The following is a 21,126-nucleotide window of genomic DNA, read 5'->3' as shown; positions in this document are numbered from 1 at the left end:
AACACAAATAACCCTGCTTTGCTGATAAGGAACAAAAAAAATTAAGCATCTGTACAAGGAAATAAGTGACACAGAGAATCTGAGAGTCAGGAACTAAAGTGAATATCCCTGGTTTAGAACTGCAACAGTTCTAAAGAGACAGTTAAACAAGATAAACTAGCATAAAACGTTACCCCATATCAGCTGTATGACAGTAACCCTCCTTGTGTGCTTCTTTGCCCCTGCCCCTCTCTGTCAGGCTGGAAGCTTAGTCCTCTTTTGCTGAGGGGAAACCTCTGCACCACAGGATCTTCTTCCTCCTGTAGTCTCTGCAGCCTCTCCCAAGCGACAGCACCATTATTTCCTGCTGCAGTGCCAGCAGGATATTTTACAATCCATAATCATAATTGTGATAACTTCTCTTTTTTTTGTGGCCACTAAAGAAGCCTTTTCAGAGGTAGTGTGTTCATATGCCTTCCAATAAAAAGGGAATAGGTTTTCAGCACTTATTCCCCTGTAAGTCTAAGTAAGGATTAGCACATAAGTAAGGCTCTGTGGAAAACAGAAATGCCCTCTGTATTGCCCCAGCTGATCCTGTTCATCAGGCAAGGCCCTCTCACCCACCCTGTAACCACTGCGCACAGTACAGGGCCACTGTGATTTGCCATGAATTTTATCAGTACTTTTTTCAAGGTGCTATGTCTTTTCCAGCTTTCTGCTGACTTTCATCCTGGCAAGTTTCCGGGGTCCCATCTAGGCAGGCTTTCCACGCACATTGCAAAGCTGCTTGTGACCTGCTATTCTTTCCATTTCCACTAGATGATAATGCAATTGCTTAACGAGTATGCATGAAGCTGCCAGGAATGATGTATTTAACTTTGGTATGGGAATTCATCTATTTCCCTTATACTGTAATCTCATTTTATTATTCAATTTGTGTTATACCTGATCTAATTGTAACAGAACAAAGGACAGATTAGATTTCTTTTCCTTTCTGTCTCTCTCTCCCCTCTTTTCCTCTGGCTTTGTTTTTCTCCTTCTCTCTCTCCAGCCATGCTTTACCTGTTGATTTTGCTCGTGGACAGCTGTCTGGTCATCCTCTCTGTATGAAGCAATACTATGGACTCTTTTCTTCCTATCGTCTTCCAGGACATACCAAAGATACCCTCGTGGCCCAGAAAAGCAGCGTAATGCCAGAACCAGAGCACATCATTGTTGCTTGTAACAATCAGGTAAATGGGTGTTCTTTTTTTATACCTTTCTATATTTCTTAACTTGCGTAAATTCACTCAAAAAGAGCCTAATCTAATCACTGTTCAGAAACACAATTTGCGTGCTACACATGAGCTCACTTCTTACCAAGCATTTGCTGTCAGTATTTCCAAAAGATGCTTCCGCAGCACTTTTATCCTTAGCCCACATTATGTTCTACGTACAATGATGCAGAAAGGAGAATTGTGGCAGAATTCATTTGCTTTCTCATTCAAACAAAAATGTTTATTAAGCAGAGATGAAACCACAGAGAAAAAAAAGCCTTATTAGAGTGCATTTGCTGGAAATGCTCTTCTCTTGACAGTCAAGCACAACACATGGCATATATACTACCATCCCATGTAAGGGGGCCTAAGCTATGCCTGAAGAAGTTAGCATGGATGCAGGCAGAAATACTGAAGCATTAGAGTGAATTTGCCCCAACCAATAAATGCTGTTGAGCAGCAGAGTATATTGGCTGGTCAGAGTACCTTATAGCCCAGCTCAACTATTTGTAGTACTGGAGCCGTGCCTGCAGGCCCCCTTGGAGTGAAGGGGTAGATCCCAGAGGTCCCTTTTCCAGGAAGTCCTGCTCTTCACCCCAATGGGAAGTTCTCTAGATTCTCTCGGTCATTTTTAAACAAATAATACCATGGAAATTATTTACATACTTCCTGATTTTATCTCTTTAGGTTTTTTTAAGCTTATTCAAATAACCTATGTTTTATTTGACCCAACACACACTATAAGTCCCCTGTAGCAACTGGCATTACACTGGTGTAAAAACACAGGAGGGGTGAGCCCTGGGCCAGTCTCCAGTGTTTTTGAGCTCCATTGCCTGCACACCTGGCTCTCCAGGCAGGACTTCATCATCTAACCATCACCCAGGCAAACGCACAATGTTGGACCAGTAAGGGTCCAACCCATCTGTGACTGTTCTGAATTCTGTCATTTTTTTGCAGTTTTTTGTTTTGGATGTTGTCATTAATTTCCGTCGTCTCAGTGAGGGAGATCTTTTCACTCAGTTACGAAAGATAGCCAAAATGGCAGAGAATGAAGAGGAAATGCTGCCTCCAATTGGCCTGCTGACAACAGACGGAAGAACAGAGTGGGCAGAGGCCAGGACGATCCTTATGAAAGGTTAGCAGCAGCAATCCCAGCTTTTTTTTCTTCATCATCTTCCTTCTCTTCCTCCTCACCATCATTGCCTTTCTTTGCTGGGAGTGAACGTTACAGCAAATATAGGACTGAATGTGCAACCTCACTGCTGAATTTTTCTAGCAGGAGGAAACTCAGTACTCATAAGTGTTCAGATATGTGTTACCAGGAAAGCAGCAGATACGGTTTGACCCTCTGTCTGGGTATGTTTAAGTGTTTCGCCAGGTAAATAGCTCTCACTCCATTCTCTGTCTTTCATCACATAAATTACATTACATCAGATTTTGTGATTTGTCTCCTTCTTCATATCCATTTTGTACCAATAGGAATGATGTATCCTCTTAGCTTATGGCAACTATTAGACATTTTTCATCTAATCTAACAGAGGCATCTACAAGTTAAACACCTATTGAATCTAGCTCTGTACTCTCTCTAGTCAATGGAGAAAAACAGAAAGGCTGAGTCATCCAAATCTTAAGTAAATATCTAGGAAAGGTGGCACCAGTTATTATCTGGGGCTAGTTCTCTCTCTCTTCCAACAACAGGCAGCATTTAGCTGTCTTGGATTCTGGACTCAAACGCCTAACTTTAAAACAGATGAAAATAAAGGCTGGGATTAGTCACCTCTATCACTTCACACCTTAGATACTTTACCTTAAAGCTAAGTAACGTAAATGGTCTCTTTTTGCCATGTTAGGTGAATTGGGGATTCATTTCCCCACCTTGAAAAAAATGTTAATTCATCTCTTTATCCACAATTCAGCAATGCTACAGAAAATATTGCCGTTTTACCAATGCCCTGGAAAATACAAGAGTTGCCAATAGTCTCAAAATATGTTTACCATCCCAAGGAAGATCTTCCCTTTTCTTATTCAAGTTTATCTGTGGCTATAATAACTTTATATAGATACACACACACACATAGAGTCCTGGTCATTATTACAGCATTATTACATGGTATCACTCTCATCCTCAGGCTTTCCCCTCCCTGTCTTTTCTTTTTAAAGCAGGAGGAAAAATGATTCCTTAGTTTAATGAAAATGAGTTAAACACTTAATAATTTATTTTCATGCCACGCTTTTAAGTTAAAGAGTGAATACCTTGAAAGCTGCAGCAAAATCATCTATATAAACCTACACCATTCTAAAGAAAAAAAGATAAATCAACAAAAACTACAACAAAAACACCTCTATGGTATTCCTGGATTGCCTGGCATTTGCCAAAATTTTAATGAGGAAGTAAACAAACTCAGTTATGCAACTGAAAAAAGCAGATTCTGCACTAGCAAATATCACAGCACCGTGATGTGAGCCTTGTCTAATTTAGAGGAGGGATCCCATCCTAGACAACTCATATTAGCACAGTTCCCCTATATAGTATAATGCATTGCTGTTACACATGGATACATGAGTATTAACAGCCCTTTTTTCTTTCTTATCTGTGGTGAATAACTAAGAGAGGAAGAGAAAAGCCTCTAGTGAAGCAGTGTGAGGAGGAGGAGGTCACTCCACAATGGTTCTGTACTGGGCAGGGAAAGAGAGGATCCTCTGGGACAGAGAAGACCTATACAGCACTCTGCAGAGGTTATGAAGGAGATATATGCATGAGCCTGTATAGAAACACAAGTAGAGGATAGGTCTTCTAGGTTAGAAAATTTCAAAGAAATTGTAGTCACTGATTTATAAACACGTTCAGTATTTTAACTGCATTCAGGCTCCAGAACAAATTCACTCTTCTAAGCAGAGGAAGCGAATTCTTACTGCTATAGGGGCTACTGTTCTACGTACACTATTTCCGAATTTGATTCAGAACTGTCTTCTCATATTTTCCTTTTTAAAGCAAAACCCAAAAACCCCAACTAACCAAAAGCTGACTGGCCAATTCAATGCAATTGTGTGCGAAAGAAGGAAAGAAGGAAAGGAAATGTCTTGCAGGGCTTTAGGCTTGTTCTCACACTTCTCCTCTGTTGCAGCTCTTCTGGAAATATTTATTTTCCATTCCAAGTCATGGTTCCTGAGTTCTTGTGCAGTTCATTGCCTGCTTTATATGATAATTGTTTCAGTGTTTGATCAGCTGTCTGGACATGTCTGTTTCTTTCAGTAAGGGCATCTTTCCCCTACTTTTCTGTTTCTAGCAGAGCTTAATTTTATTCACCCTAATACCTAGACTCAAGATACCCTGAAGCCATATGTCAGAATAAGGGCTTCATATCTGTCAAAGATCTGTGGGCAGCAGTCACAATGAAATATACTTAAACCTATCAGATAACATAAAGCAGAATGCTGAGCAAGTTGTGAGCAGTTTGTAAATCACTATCCAACCAGTTTTTCCTTGAAGGTGCCTGTCCGCAAATACCAACAGCTGATGTGTACGGGGCAACTTCCATTCACAAGGATCTTTTCAGCCTTTGCATTGATATACCCAGACCATCAATGGAATAAATACCACAGTTACAGTCAGCCCTGCAAGTGTCAGATACAAGAAGAGCTTTACAGCCAAGAGGACAGGGACATGTCTTCTCCCTTATAAAGCTTCTGAATGCTTTTGAAAACAAGTCATAAGGACATCAGTGTTTCACATGTTGTAGAGCAGCACAGATCACTAGCAGAAAGCTCAGCCTATCTGCGTGCCCCATCAATTACAATCTCTCGGCTCAAGTCTTTGTAGGAACTGGCAGGAACACCAGATGCCTTCCCTAGGACTTTGCTTCTGTGGGCAAGGGAAGACAACACACTATGTACTCCACCAGGTCCCCACGCAGCCTGCAAGAAGTCAGGCTGGCCACCTCTGTCACTCATGCCCATGGCTGCCAGCACTCCCTCATAGGAGCTGCCAGACAGCAACAGACGGTACCTTACCATAACGTGCAAGAGCCACAGCTCCCCCCTCTTCCTTCTCAGCCACTGCCATCACTTGACTGTCCTTTGCTTGACTCCTTTTTCATTTCTTGCATATTTGTCCTCTTTTTTACTATGCAGCATCTGGAGAATGAACCTGGATGATGACAAGCATCTGTATTTTTTTCTAGCTCCTCACTAACCTATGTTACTCATTTTGGGAAGGTGCATTTTTTCTTACTTTGAAAAATGCTGTTCTTTCAGAGGATCAAACTACTCTTCTCGTTTGCAAACATTAAAAACATATGATCCATATTTCAAATGCAAATCACAATTGTTTAATTTGAAATTTTTTTTCCATTCTTTCAGCTAAAATCATCTCCTGAATTGAGCACAGATTTGTTGAACTTAGCATAGACTTGCAGGAAGTTTTGATCAATCTGAATTCATATCTTTAGTTAGAGCATTTTGAAACAAAAACATTTTCACCAAAATCTAGCAAAACCAGCAGCTGAAAGCTGATCTCTTAAGAATGGAAGGCATTTAAAGTTGATGTTTGAAAACCCTTTTTTTGTTTGATATTGTTAACAACCATTTAACAGCAATTAATGATGTTATATGCTTTTAAATAAAACAAGTTCTTGTTATAGGTTCCACACTTTTATGCTTTCAATTAAGAGCTGTATTAAGTGCTCACAATTAAATATTTCCTATGCCTCAAATTGGCCCTCAGAAGCAAACAAAACTTTACCTTCATAATATTTCTGAGTTAAAGAAACTGAGAAAAAAACCCTGCATAAATCCACCATAAATTAGAAGGAAAGCACTGAGGACAACATAAAAATAGCCTTTGTAGTCCATCTGTAGCAGCAAGAGTAACAGAATAGGGAAAAGAAACAGAGAAAGAGAGCCAGAAAAAGCACGTTTCTGTTCAGCAGTACACTAGTGATAGGCGGGAAGTAGAATGTGGCAACCCATGGTTTTGGCAATACCATGTTCAAAAACTAAACCTCATGACCTCAGCCACAGATGTTTCCTCATGTGACGTAGCCAATATACCCAGTCCAGGGCTTATTTCTCTAAAGTACAAGAAATGACCAGGAACAGGAGAGAGAAGAGGGTTTTAATACAAGAACACAAAACCAACATGGGCCCTGCTGTTCCTTGTCTAGTAAGGGGTTTTAATGGGACAACAGCACAAAACCAGTATAGGCCCTGCTGTTCCAGAGCAGAATACTGCAGCACTGAGCTCTGAAATTCTCTATTTTCCACCTGTCCTCTCTGTAACTGTTACGTATAAAATAAGTAAGCATTGCTGGCTTTAAAATAGATCTATTTTGTAACATAATTACTTCAGGAAATGAAAGGTAGAAAAAGAAAGTGGACATCGTTGAATCACACAAAAGATATACAGATATATTGCAAAAGTTAAAACATAAATGAATGCCTTGGTATAACTTTTCCTTGCATTGAGACGTTCTGCTGTTGAGAACACTCTGCAGACACCAGCTCATTGCAGAGTCAGGGTCAGATCTTCAGTGCTCTCCAAGGCAGCAGGGCTCCCCAGCCAGTCCTGTATTACAGGTAAGAGGATGTGAACATTTCACTGTTTTATCCCCAGACTCTACTAACCGCGACTCTCTTGACATGATTGAACGGTGCATATGCCTGGTGTGCCTGGACGGCACAAGTGGGGTGGAACTCAGTGATACAAACATGGCATTGCAACTGCTACATGGAGGAGGCTACCATAAAAACGGGGCCAATCGTTGGTATGACAAACCTATGCAGGTAAAAACCTTACAGTACTATGATATTACTTGCACATGGCAAAGGACTCCAGTTGCCCTCATGATAGGGACCACTTAGAATCAAGGTGGAGAATGAGGGGAAGGTGGTGTCAGCATCTGCCAAGGCAGGGTTGGTGATGTTAGTGCTGTTCCTTGCAAAGCAGGGGAAGCAGTTGGGGGGGCCTCTTCAACATAAGTACGCTTTCACCTTCCCTGAAGTTGCCCTTTGCACTTGAGGAGGAAGACAGATACACAGATATAGGAGCAGGTAGACATCTGATGAAAAAAAACCAAAAAACAAACAAACCAACCACAGTACGCATTTAATTACACTCAATCAAATGCTGGACTAGCATTCCAGAACAAAAAAGAAAAGTGCAATAGCTTTCTCTGTTTTCTCACGCATTTTCCTGACATCCTAGAAATACTACTGCTTACAATTTGGCATGTATTTAAGTTAGTATTAAGTTCTCACTTAACAGACTGTTTACTCATTTAATGACATTCTTGTTGAGACTTTACTGGAAGTATTGATTTCTCCAGACTTTTTCCCAATCAGATTTTGATTGTCATATTTGAAAGTGCTGCACCGTTATTTTCACTTTTTGCAATGGACCCAGGATGAAGCAATGTATTAACCTCCAACTGTCAACATGTTGACACCTCATGAAAAATTGAAAAACCCCTGACTGATACATTGCGTTTGCAACGCTTGTTGCTCTTGCCATATCTAAGAACAGCAACATTAAAAGAGAAACCACTAAACTAATTTCACTTGCACTGACTTACCCCAGTGAAAATACATTTCAATAGTCATTCCTGATTTATGCCACTGTAAGTGACATTATTACCCGATGCCTGTAACGTGTTTTTAAAGAACAAACCATTTGTCTTTAGTTAAAATCCTCTGTTATTTGCAGGGCCATTAGTTGAGATGTTTCAAGCAGATGAGAATAAACAAGATTTTCTTTTTGTTTACTATCAGAAGGTAGCAGAAAGCAAATAAATTGTATAGTATATGGGAGAGCTTCATCTGCCCAGATGTATTCAGGCCAGAAGTAGTTTAAAGGCAAAGAGAAATTCTTTGGGGAAAAAAGACTCCATTTTCTTTCATGAAAATGCAGGTTATCTAAGGAGTCATTCTCACAGTAGGACTCGTTCTTTCTCTCTGTATTCTTCTTCAACTTTGCAGTAAGGCATCAGAAAACATCCAGGTAAACTTTTTGCATCACACACTTACTCGGTGAAAACCTCATGGGAACCAGGGAGGCAGGATGCATATGTGTAATACAAATGTGCAGAGTGAGCTGAGTGGGAGAAGTCCAGCCAAAAACACTTCAAAAGAAGTGGGAGAAAAAGTCCAGAAAACATGTGAGACAAGTTGCAGTTTCATCCTAGACTTCTCCTTTTGTCTGAGATGCAGAAGTAACCAACTGCATGGGGGTATCACAGAACTACTGTGCAGCAGGTTAAGTGTCACCAGTTATACCATATGTATGCAATGAAATCAGGAATGAAGACAAGTATTGGGGAAATAAAGAAAACGCCACCAAAAAAAAGGTAAAGAGGAAGCAGGACAGTAAAACAAGCTATGAGAAAGCTATCAAATAAGGATTAGCTTGCTCATTTGATATGATACTTCTAATACAATGTGATCCTAAGGGACTTCCCAGATACAGAAGTTGCATTGCCCCCAAATGTGGAAGGAGAACCCTGGCCTGTCTTTTTATTGATGGGTTTTCTCTACCATAAAGCAGATGCTAAATCAAATTTCTGGACCCAATGGGAATTGCTAAAATTTACATTCTCGCAGGACTCAGTCCAAAATAGCAGCATGAAAGGGATCCAATGCAATGCTATTCACAGGACAAGAAAGTCTCCTGCAATAAGTCTGCAAGTCACTCACTGATCTGTAAGTCAAGGAAGTTCTTGATATGAGCAACAAGAAAACCGTGGAAAACAATATCTTTTGTTAGGTTGCCATCATGGCTAACTTACTCAGAACGTGATTTATTCCCTATATATCTTGCACTTCTTCTTTTCCTTGTTTAGTTTGTAGTAGGAAGAGATGGAGTCTGCGGTACCGTGTGTGAACATTCTCCTTTTGATGGCATCGTACTGGTGCAGTGCACGGAACACTTGCTCAAGCACATGTGAGTCCCATTTCAGTACAGCTATAGTACCCACTCCAGCCCCTGGGAAGCCTCTGCCAGGGGCAAATTCCTCCTGATGCCCAGGGCCACTAAGACCCATACAACTGTTGGAAACCAGTCATTTACCTGCTGAAAAAGCAGCATTTAACAAATAGATTATTCCTGTAACCTTAATGACTTTTCTCTCACATACTAACAGGAAAGAAAGCTCCAAGAAATTAGTCCGAGCTGATTCAGTGAGTGAGCTTCCTGCTCCACGGAGACTAAGATGGAAATGTTCCCCTGAAATTCAGGCACATCTGGCATCATCAGCAGAAAAGCTCCAAAGGTAGAACAGATGCCTCATTTTTCTCAGCAATGAATGCAAGCTGGGAACTACCCAGCACAGTGAGTGCAGCCATGCGTTTCCTCCTAGAAGGCTCCCCCTCATCTTCCCAAGCTGGACATAACTAGCATCTCTTTTGCAGGATGGCACCCTTATGGGCTGGAGCTACTTCCCTGTATTCAGGAATTGCATTACCATTGTTTTCCTTCCATGTAAATATGAGCAAAGCTAAAGACCACTGGAAAAAACAGAGTCCTATTTGCACAGGATGCAAACAATGCAGGTCCTCCATTTTTGTGAATGCATTTTATGGGTTTGACCTGACTAAAGCCAAGCCAGGGCAATGGGCATACATATATGGGACAGTTGAATACCACTGTTTTGGATAAACAATTTGAATTCAGGAATGTAATTTGTTTACATCCATGTTGCTCCTACAAAGGTTAATTCTTCTGAATGTGTTTCCAGACTGTAAAAGATTTGCATGATCTTTGGGGGTGGGGATGGCAAGGAGAGATATTTTTTTCCCCACGTCATTTCATCTCAACACTCAGAGCTGTGATCTCTCTGTAGAGAATTAACACATTGTCTGCATTATCAGCTGTAAGTATGTCCAGTGTAATTGCATTACATCAGACCTTAAAGTGGCTAGAAGCATACATGAGAGTATGAAAACATTCAGGACGCAGAGTAATTCCTTTTTGTTTTTAAATCAAGGTAGTAGTCCTCTAAGTTGAAAGTTGTAAGGAGCTTACAGCCTTTATCAGGTTTTAAATCCACCCATTTTTCACACTAGTAAATCTCACAGAACTTTATAAAGAACAAAGGAGGCCCTGGCTTAGGATTCAGGAGTGGAAACACCAGGTTTTGGTTTGGTTTGGTTTTTTTTTTTTTTTTAAAAAAAAAAAAAGGTGTTTTACTCAAATGAACAGAATGACTAGAGTGCCACAGCTCATGTTAGGGCTACAGATAACAAGTCCAGTCTAGAACCTGTACGAATAAAAGTTGCTGACTAGGAACAAGTTACCAAGGGCCAGGACTGTCTGCAGAGCAGAAGCCTGCTCAGCTCCGAGTGGGTACAAGCAGGAAAAGATCTCTGGGTTTTATTTGCAAATGGAAATGGAACATGACATTCTTGCATCTTCACCCACAGTGACTGCCTCTGCTTGTTTTCCAGGATAGTAAAAAATCTGGACTTTATTGCCTACAAGTTTGAGAACTATGGAAAGGAATTTATTAAGAAACAAAAGATTAGTCCAGATGCCTACATTCAAGTCGCACTTCAGCTGGCATTTTACAGGTAAGGTTAATTCAAATCATAGGAAGAAGGTAGCACAAGAGGAGATTCATAATTTGTTTTTTATACAGAGGGTCCTTTTTTCCCTCAGCACCCAAACAAATGCTTCCTGCAGGGAAATGTCTGATCTTGCCTAATGACTGTAGGTGAGACAAGACAGAAGTTACCACCTGGTTATAAGACAGAGTACTCCTTTCCCTCACTCCCTTTCCTTCTCCTTGCTCTACCTTCCCAACTCTGTGTCTCACAGGCGCCATTCCCGGTCCTTACCCTCCCTACAGCTGTGCCTGTGCTTGGCATAAAGTGGGTGAGGGGATGTGGCAGGGAGTGGCAGACAACCCTGCCACCCACAGCAGCAGAAGCAGATAGGGACTCCTAGGTCCTGTAGCAGAAACACTCCCTTGACACTGCAGGTAGCTTGGGAGGAACCGTGGCAGTAATTCATAGCTCACGACATACGCATCCCCTGCACCACAGGGGGAAACACATTCCCAGGGAAAAATAATACAGCAGCATATCAGATCAGAATTCCTGCACAGGATAGTAACTGCTGCTGCTTCCTTCTTCAAAGACATCCCAAGATTTGATAATATCCTCTAATTTTCATGGTATTATCAAAGTTAAAAGCTCCTTTCTACGTTGCCAGAAGAGCTGATGCTCCAGGCTAGAGATCGGTTGCATGGTTTCCTGCAAAACAGCCTATTACACAAATAACTCTTTATCATGTCAAATTAAATCCTGAAATGGTCTCTACCTAGTAAAAACCAGAGATGCCTAACACATTTTGTGTACTCCGTTAACATCTGTTAAACATCCATTTTTTGTATTCCATTAACCAAACTCCAACAATGACCTGGTCCAAGATTTTCATCTGGATTCCAGCCATAGTATAAATCCATCCAAAATATAAATATGCAACAAAAAAAACTTAGGGAACAGTTATGTTCTGAGACCCCTGCTTCAACTGGAAGGCACAGTAGGTCTCCTGAAGCAAGGAATGGTAGCTACATACCTGGACCCAAACTAAACATTAGTCTTCACAGCCTGGTCTATTTGCTCTGTGGGTTTTCATTCCAGTTCACAGTCTCAAATAGCACCCTTTTAGTTTTCTGTTTTTCACACAGAGTGCATTTTTTTCTTGTTTTAAATAAAATATTTCATGCCCATAAGTAAATGATTAATTACACAATTATTTTATGATGCAGTACAAATAAAACATTCCTTGAGATCTTTCAGTAAATTTTAGTTTTACTAGCCTTGTTTTTACATAGCAAGTAATTTTTTACTGGCAATGCATAACTAAAATGTATACAGCTGTACGCAGCTCCTCATATTAGAAAGGAGTGAGCATCCATCTTTTTTAAGTTTCTTATAGAATTCTGTCAACATTAAGATGAATACTATGCAAAAAATAAAATCACAGCTGTAACAATAAAACATACCAAGCCTATATTTCTTTTACTCTTTATGACTCCTTGAAAATAATTATTCTTTATTTTTATTACTTCATTCTCTCAGATGCCACAGGAGACTTGTCCCTACCTATGAAAGTGCTTCCATACGCCGATTTGATGAGGGTAGAGTCGACAATATTAGGTCTGCTACCTCAGAAGCATTTGCTTTTGTAAAAGCAATGATTGATGACAAGACAGCTCTATCGGTATGTTGGTCTGGCTCCCTCTGCCTTCTTTAGCAAAACACTAAGCAAATAACACATTTGTGATCCCAGATCTCTCACTTGTTAATGTTAACCGAGAATATTAAGGCACAGGGCAGAGTAGCCAAGCCTTACAGGATTTTACTTTTTGTGCAAACAAACCATTAAGCTAAACAGAAATATTTCCTTATTTTTATTTAAGCATCCAAAAGATTCTATAATCATTCTATGATTCTATGCCTAAAAATGACATTATAAGAAACAAAACATCTGATTTTAGACTTAGTACTGTCTTCTGAATGATCTGTCACCAGATCCAAATTCTGCTCCCTGTAGAGATTTAGGCTGAACATGCGAAGTTCAGGATCATTACACTGCCGCAGCAGGGGAACTGCCTGGCAGGTCCCCTGCAGTAGATAGCTCTGACGCAGATTGCAGTGACTGAAGTGATATAATTCACATACTTTGACTTCTGGATAAGGTGGATATGTTCTGGCTGATCTTTTTTGTTTTAAAGGTATGTTTCTACCAAATAGAGTTAGTTTTATAAGATCCTCTAGGGGGCTGAACCTTCATGATGAAAAGAGTTCATCAAGCTATTTAAACAACTCTCCTAATTGTCCTGATATCATCCTGTAAAAAGAAAAATTAAATCACCTTTCTTTGAGACACCACCATCTGTTCCCCAGAAGCATGAGTACTGTACATGGTTGATGGGAATGCAAAGAGGTACAGCTGAGAGAGCTGAGCCTACAGCTGCACAGACAGCTTTGCGCACTGTCCCGCCTACCATCCCTGGAGAGCCTCCCTCAATGTCTCTCAGCGTGCCACTTCCACCCACTGCACTTCGCTGCTGTACAGGGAATTTCCAGGTGGCTGTTGAGATGCAAAACGCTGCAACAATATAGATTATTTTGCACAGTAAGCCCACTCCAGTGGCAACAGCCCACATGGCTGTTGTTTAGAATCTAGCATAGCATTGCTAGAAGTATTGCTGGGCTGTAGATTAAGTCTAAATTGATGAAACATTGTAAACCAAAGCTCTAATGACCAGAGGATGAGGAAAATTTGCCCAGAGAAGTGCTCTGTTCCTCCACTGCTGCTTCAATCTCCTTAAGATGCCCAGAATTTAGCTCGTGACAAACAAGACTCAAATAAGTTCCATGTTAAAGGAAACCTGAAATAATTCCCTATGCTGAGTGGGTAATTCAAGGCAGATTATGACCATACTATTACACATAATAGTGACTACCATACAATAGACAAGAAGATGATGTTGTTATTTGCTATCAGTGTCAGACAAGACAACATGGTTCTTAATTGTATTTCATTAGAAGCTGCTGTCATCTCTGCACACCATCCCCTCCACACTTTGGGGCTCAGCATACCCCAAGCTCCAACACACATTGCTGCAGGCTGACTGTACTCCTAGGATGAGCCAGCCTGCTCCTGACACGTTGTTCTGCCAAATCCTCCTTGTTCCCTTCAACAATCTCTTTGTACCTTCCTTATTCCAACACTTACTGACTTCTGCAGTTCTCCCAAAGCTTCAGCATTTCTCACCATTTTACCACCCAAATTTGAGATTGTGCCCACCTTTCACAGCATCCTAAATTGAACTGCTTCACACAAGCAAGCAGAAGAATGCCATGCATGTCTACAGTGAGCTCAGTCTCAGCCCCCAAATCTTTACATTGCATGCCTGGGCAGTACCAAATAGGGAGAATAATGGTTTCGTTCCCCCTGAAAAATACGCAATCATAATGCAAACCAATCCACTGACAGTTTTCCTGGCTTCTTGCCCACTGAGAGATGCAAAGGACATTTAAACTGTTCTGTGATTATTCTTTCCCACAAACTTCCAGAAATCTTTGTTTTGACGTGAACATCTTCATCTTTTAGTTCAAAACTAGATATATTATTATCACAGAATCATTAGAAACAAAATTCACTTAACACAACCCTATTCCAAGGTGATATCTTTAGACCTATAGATTGCCTCTGGATGTGAAGGCGTTAATTCTATTTTTTGGACAAAGAGCTGCATCACTTGGTTCAAGTAGCCTTGAACTCCCCAAAATATTGTTTTTTAATAGCCATTAATCCAAATCAAATTAAAAACAGTTTTCTATCTGATGGTAATAAAAATTATTTTCAAACGATAGCTTGAACAGTCACCGAAGACTGATCAAGTTGGATTGATTCTCTAGCAGGAGAAATATATCATGCATATGACACTTGCTGTAAAAGAAGCAGCAACAGACACTGCAGAGATGGCTTGAATAGCTGTAAATTAGTCAGATCTAAAGACTGCATTTGGTAATTTAATCTGTATAAGGGAACTAATGCCTAGCTCTAGCCCTATGAAAAAATATCAGACTGTACTTTGAAGGTCCCTGACGGTGGCCTTGAATTGCTTCTAAAATGAATTCTTTGTTCAAAAGATCATTCATCGTCCATAGGAGCTGAAGGTTCCCTGTTTATCTGGAGACCCAGTCATTTCTGGCTGCCTCAGGGTCTCCCAAAGTTGCAGTGTCGGACTTGATGTACAGCAGGGCAGTACTTCTTAGGATCGTTCCCTTAATATAAAAGGCTGCCATTTGACAGGAGTCAAAATTTACTAGCTTGTTATCTGAAATGTGAGGCATCTGTGGAGGGTAGAGCAGCCTTGGAAAATTCTAGATATCCCTTTCACACAGGGGAGTAATTTTTTGACTGGCTAGTAAAAAAGCGGTAATGGCTTTCATTAATATCACTGTCATTGTCTAGATAAACCATTCTGGAGCAGATATACTGCCTGGCTGCTTTGAAAACACTGAATTACACTAGGCAATTATTTTCCCTACTTCAAATGGAACGATTCAGTTAGTAATAATCTACATCCCCAAAATCCATGGAAGGAATCCATGAAAGGAACTGCAAGTCTTTCCTTGACCTCAAACAAACCACCACCAATAAACCTGTTCAACCCTTGCACAACCAGGCACCATTGCTGATCAGGACATCGAATCCCTATGGCTTTTTATAAAGAGTACTTAGACCTGAGTGAGGAGCAAAGGGCATTTGAGAGTGCATGCTGTTTGGCTGCTGCTTAATTGATGGAAGATGCTATTTCTTTGAGAGTTTATTCAATAATAGATATATTTTGATTCCCCCAACAGGATTCTGAGAAGATGCAGAGATTTAAGGATGCAATTGCAGCTCAGACTAATTACACTCTTCTGGTAAGTAAAACACTGCTTTGTCTGAATAAGGACTAGTTGTTTTTTCAAGAAAAATATGAAGATACAATCATTAACTACTTAAGCACCAGAAAACGTAGGCATCTCTAAATAGGTAAGTACCTGTTATGACACACTTACAAAAATTTCTAATGACCCGAACACCCTCCAAATAGCCATATTCAACTAACCTCACCTTAAAAAATACTTCCTGGAAAGCAAGATAACAAAACTGCATCAGACATCAGTAGCAAGACCATCACTCTTGGGCATTAGCTCTCTTACCCAGAACTGTCATGGAACATGACACCCTGTATTCAACATATTCATGGGGAATATGCATCTGTGAGACATTTATGATTTGTATCTGTGTCATAATTAGGCATCCCAGCCACAAATTATGATTCTGCTAAGCTTGGTGTTGTACAAACTAACAATTCAAAAAATGGCCTCCATCTTAAAAAGCTTGCAATCAACATTTAGTAACGGGATTTTTTTACAAATATTCAAAGGTTCGCAAGGGAGAACAGTAGCCAGATGAAATAAGCCTTTATTCTGTGTGCTCTGTGATCAACATGAAATGTTAGCCATGAAGATAGCCAAGAAAAGTGGCAATGGGGTATTCTAGCGGGGTATGGCAAGTGGACAGCTGAGAGCCTTATCAGGATGAGAAGGAAGGCTTAAAAGCCACCAACTTAACTGCTGTGTAACATGCATGAGAAATAAAACTCCAACTGCAAAATCCAGATCTCCCAAATTTACAGGTATTTAGACCCATACACTATAACATTACAGATAACCTCAGACAGCTGTAACACATCAGGAACCTTCCCCCCCTCCCCTAAAAGTAACCATTTATGCATTTTCTTATATTTCTCTTCCCTAGAGAAGAGAGGTCCCTATCTGGGACCTGATCCTCAGACAGACTGGTATTCTAGGAAATGTATTCTAGTATTCCAAAGTGCCATTTCTAATAAAGGTCATTAATGATGAGGGAATGATTATAGTAAATTCTCTTTTAAAGACCTGAATGCAATGTCTAATAAAAGGAAGAGACGATTTCCAGTGAAGAAATCAGTTTAGTATCAAATAGAACTCATTTTCTGTTGATTAAAAATGAGACAATTGAGCCTGGGTAATGCTTTACATCCCACTGTGCCAAGACAAAGCATAGACTTACTCTACAAAGAACTTAGTCAAACCATTCATGAAATTAATAAATGTTAATAACCAGCTATGTTAAGTGAATTTGCTACCTACGGTTCTGCCTCAGACCATTGCCTAACAAACCCACGTTGCTGATTACTGTTTAAATACTCATAATAGTCAAGAAATCATTCACTTCCAGAAGTGAATTCAAAGGTAAACTCAGAACTCTAGAGAGGTGAAGTGTGGCTTTCAGGCAGGATTTTTTCCTAAGACTGTGAAACAAAAAAAGCAGGGAAGAAAAACGGTTTTATGTTTCAAGCCTTGTGCTGGGAATCCACATCTTCGAAGCCGAGACTCCACATCACCTCCAAAACAGAGGCAAGTCTTACTTCAGGGCAACTGTCTCACCTCAGCCACCTCTGGTAACCTTACAATGAGCACAGTATACTGTAGGTCTACTAGGTCACAACCAATAAAATTTCTGTACGACATCTCTTTTAAAAAAAAAGGAAAAATTTCCATAAAATCACCCCTCCAAGTCATTTCAGTTCCAGAAATCGTTACAAAATTCAGCCTCCAGTGTAGCTCATGGGGAAATATTAAAATGACCATTGAAAAATTAATTTATCTTTAAATTTAAAAAGGTCTCCAGGTATTTCTACTCATCAAGCTCCCCTTTCTTTCTCAGAATAGCAGAATGTAATTGTTGTGCCTTTAAACTATGGGCAAGACTTACATAGTCTGACTAAATTGTATGTAACAGACTGAAATGTAATAGCTCCTAAGACAAACAACCAAAAAAATCCACTTCATAAAACAAAAAGCAATTTAATGATTTTATTTCCCCTTGTTAGGGCTTACTAGTAGCATTGCTATCTTAAATGTGGAGCTCTAAAATTCAATTTACTGCAGTTTTTTCCTATGCGTTGACTCACAGTTTATTTCGTTAGCCTGTCTCGGCCTCTTTTCAGACATGACATTGATCTATGTTGCAAAAATGTCATTGCTAACAGCCTTATAAATCTTGTGTGATAGCAAAATATTTCCTTTGATTATCAAGTCAGTTTCCCTCTATGGGAAAACCAATGTAAACACTGCCCTGATGTATGCTACTTTTTTGCAAACATCCTTGCTCTGTCTGGGCTGATGAACAAATGGCCCGTTTACCAATGGGTGCCTACTCCTTAATAAACTAAACAAGATTATGGACTCCCGGGCCTCTGCTTCACGCACTTATTACTGGTTAAAATGATTCTCCTCTTAAGAAGAAAAGCAAACTTGTGCTTTTCCTTTTTTTTTTTTAACCCCCTCTGTTTTTTTAATTCTTCCCTTAAGAGGAAAACCAAACTTGTGCTCTTTTTTAAATCCTTCCTTCTTTCAGGTTGCTTGTTCTCCTTGCTACAAGAGGCCTGTGCCACGGGGATATCAGTTCTGCTCTCTGTGTTGTACAATGTGCTTTGTTCAGCATCCCCTTCCTCATAATCAGTGCTCTCACCAGCTAGAATAAACCTAGCCTGAAGGATTATAAATGTATTTTTTCATCTGAGGCAATTCCTGCCTGGTTGGAACAAATTTTGATTTAGTTTCCTAAAGAAACAAAACTCCCTAACTATCCTGTCTGCCCATCTCCCACTATTGACTTTTGATCTTGTTAGCCATCTTCAATTACATTTTCTAGCAGGGCAAAGATCTTAAGCTGATAAATTCCATAAGTCTATAACATTAGGTAGCTGGATAGAGCAGACAGACCCAGGCATAGCAACCTCATGGCAGAAAGACTTACTGCAGCCTCGGCAGTAGTTCTTGTGAGCTGGCTAGCTGGCTAGCTGGCCACCAGCGTGCCACTGCTGCTAACATTCAGCCACTCACTGCACATGCTGCCAGTCACCTTGCCTGTAACCATGAGACAGAAGAGGATATTTGGCACATTTGGGAGGAGGGTTTGGGGGCAAGCATAGCTGGTTCTGTGCTGTGGATGATGGCGAGCAGAGACATGGGCAAGCAGGATGGCAAGTAGACTGCTCTAGGTCTCTTGCTTGTCAGGCACATTATTCTTCTTTGTTAAACCCTGTTTAATTTGATTCTAGACAAATGGTACCTGGACTACAGTACCATCCACCTGTGCTGTCCTACACTTAGTGTTTCCAATTGCCTCATTAGAGCGAGGGCTAAAGTAAGGGCTGCCCCAGAGATAATCCAGCTTTGCAATGAAGCCACCACAGGGAGTGGGAGAGGGAATTGGGATATTTTGGCAGTAAATTAAATTGAGAAGGCATCTGGGTCCCTAACCCCAGTATTCTCAAGTGGTGGAGTGTGATAGTAGATCTGTGATAGATCACTGGCAAATCTATCTGTTACTCTGTGATAACTGTGAAATCGGTTGCAGACATCTACCAGATCTTTGGATCTAAATTCTACGGAATGACACATGCTTTACCTGCCAGAGGGAGACGCAGGCAGCAAGGCAATGAACGATTAATTTGTTCCGGTTTGGAGGTGTTTTGGAGCCTCCCATTTTGAAATATAATCCAAGTGACGTACAGGAAATTCCAAAACACACAGAGATTTCTGGTGTCCCATATGCTCCCCTCAGCAGCTTTGGAAGCCCAGCCCAGGATATTCAGTTCTGAGAGATGATGAACACCCAGAACACTAGACAACATCAGCACATAATACATCTCAAGACCATCTTCCTAATTTTTACATCTTCAGAGCACCATATGAATTTCTAGTTACTGATCATCAGCAAAGTACTTACGCAGAGTAATACCTGAACATTAGAGGCATTACATCACTCAAACCAAGTTCATCAACTCTGACCAGAAAACAACGCAGTAACAGCCAAGAAAACATCTCCATACTTAATTAAATGTTGGTGTCTTATCATGTTGTATACAGGCTATTACTGGAATGGCAATAGACAATCATCTGCTAGGGCTCAGAGAGGTGGCACGGGAACACTTCAAGGAACTGCCAGAGATATTTACAGATGAGACATATTTGACAAGCAATCGATTCATCCTCTCAACCAGCCAGGTGAGTTTCTCCTGTTCACTGGTCTTGCTAAGCAAAGGCTAATTCATTTGTGTTCTTCAAATTCATTTGTCTTCTTCCAGACCTGATAGCTCACAGTGAGAAGGATGGAAAAAACAACCCCAAAACAAACAAACAAAAAACCCTAAAACAAACAAAAAACCCCAAACCAAACAAAAAAAACCCACAAAGTATCAGTACCATCAAGAAGTCTCAAGAAGTCTGCAAAATTCTCCCGATTTTTAATCCAGTTTGGGTTCATTCTGCAAAAATCAGCACAATAAATACTGACTGAAGTTATCACTTCCCCTGCAACATCCAAGCAAATTCCTAGAAATTCTGGAAATGCACAGAAACAAACTCAGTAAAATTTTTAAAAGGACTCAGCGTTTCCTTGCTTTCCAAACTACATATGTTTCTATTCCCTTTCTTGTCCTCCTTCCCCTAAGGTGACAGCTCTAGTGGGAATGCTTCACTCCAGTGACAGTATAGCCATAAGCCAGACAGGCTGCCACTGAGAAACAAAAGCCAAGAGGCATGAGGAAATTTTACTCTTAAAAGTAGCTGTGTTTGAAATGTTTGAGAGCCTTCAGTTGTTCAGTGTAAGACTTCAACCTCTGTAGGCATGCCTCTTGGATTTACAGACATTTTAGACATTTACAGACAATTATGGATTTACAGTTATTTGCAACTACACTAAGATACTCTAAAAATCAACACTTCCTACATTTAATGTCCTGAATAAGGAAACATCTTTATAGCATACAGTCTAAAAATTAAATGTTTCATTGCATATAGTAGCAGTCCTAATGAAAGAAGAAATCTATGTAGGAATTCATTTACTGAAACACTAACCTAACTGCGCAGATTGGAACTATGCAACAAAAGAGACTTATAGTATCGTGCTACAGCATAAAACCTTAATAAGTAATTTGATCTTGTCATAATGTTTGCAGGCTTTCAGACATGAGTGAATGTAACCAATGTACTACTACATAAATTCTCCAAGAAACTATCCATGAGCAAAGAGTGCTTCTGAATAGCTTTATGGCCTTCGGCTGTTGCACAGCAAATTTATCTGACAATTCTATGGCTCTATTAGCAGGACTAATGGCTTGTTCTGCACCATTAAAAAGCCAAATGTCATTTGTGAAGGCCCATGTACACAAAGTCTGAAACATATAGATTTCTAACACATCTTTTATTTTCTGCAGGAGAAAGCATTTCACTCTTGTATTATGCTATGATTAAACTGAGGTGTAATAGAAATACAGCA

The 21,126-nt window shown here is 40.2% G+C and overlaps 1 protein-coding gene across 1 annotated transcript in view; it reads left to right on the top strand.

Moving 5' to 3' along the window:
• Positions 1 to 21,126, top strand: part of CHAT (choline O-acetyltransferase) — a 34,949-nt gene that overhangs the window by 10,886 nt on the left and 2,937 nt on the right. Inside the window, exons 6-14 of the mRNA XM_054207322.1 lie at positions 1,031 to 1,211; positions 2,193 to 2,370; positions 6,847 to 7,016; positions 9,068 to 9,168; positions 9,368 to 9,496; positions 10,671 to 10,793; positions 12,309 to 12,450; positions 15,609 to 15,671; positions 19,716 to 19,853. Coding sequence (XP_054063297.1) covers positions 1,031 to 1,211; positions 2,193 to 2,370; positions 6,847 to 7,016; positions 9,068 to 9,168; positions 9,368 to 9,496; positions 10,671 to 10,793; positions 12,309 to 12,450; positions 15,609 to 15,671; positions 19,716 to 19,853 — 1,225 coding nt within the window. The remainder of the gene's footprint in view (positions 1 to 1,030; positions 1,212 to 2,192; positions 2,371 to 6,846; positions 7,017 to 9,067; positions 9,169 to 9,367; positions 9,497 to 10,670; positions 10,794 to 12,308; positions 12,451 to 15,608; positions 15,672 to 19,715; positions 19,854 to 21,126) is intronic.

This window comes from Rissa tridactyla, chromosome 6, assembly GCF_028500815.1.
Source record: "Rissa tridactyla isolate bRisTri1 chromosome 6, bRisTri1.patW.cur.20221130, whole genome shotgun sequence".
Lineage (NCBI taxonomy): Eukaryota > Metazoa > Chordata > Aves > Charadriiformes > Laridae > Rissa > Rissa tridactyla.
The sequence above is the reverse complement of the archived record's forward strand: the minus strand, read 5'-3'. Positions and strand labels throughout refer to the sequence as shown.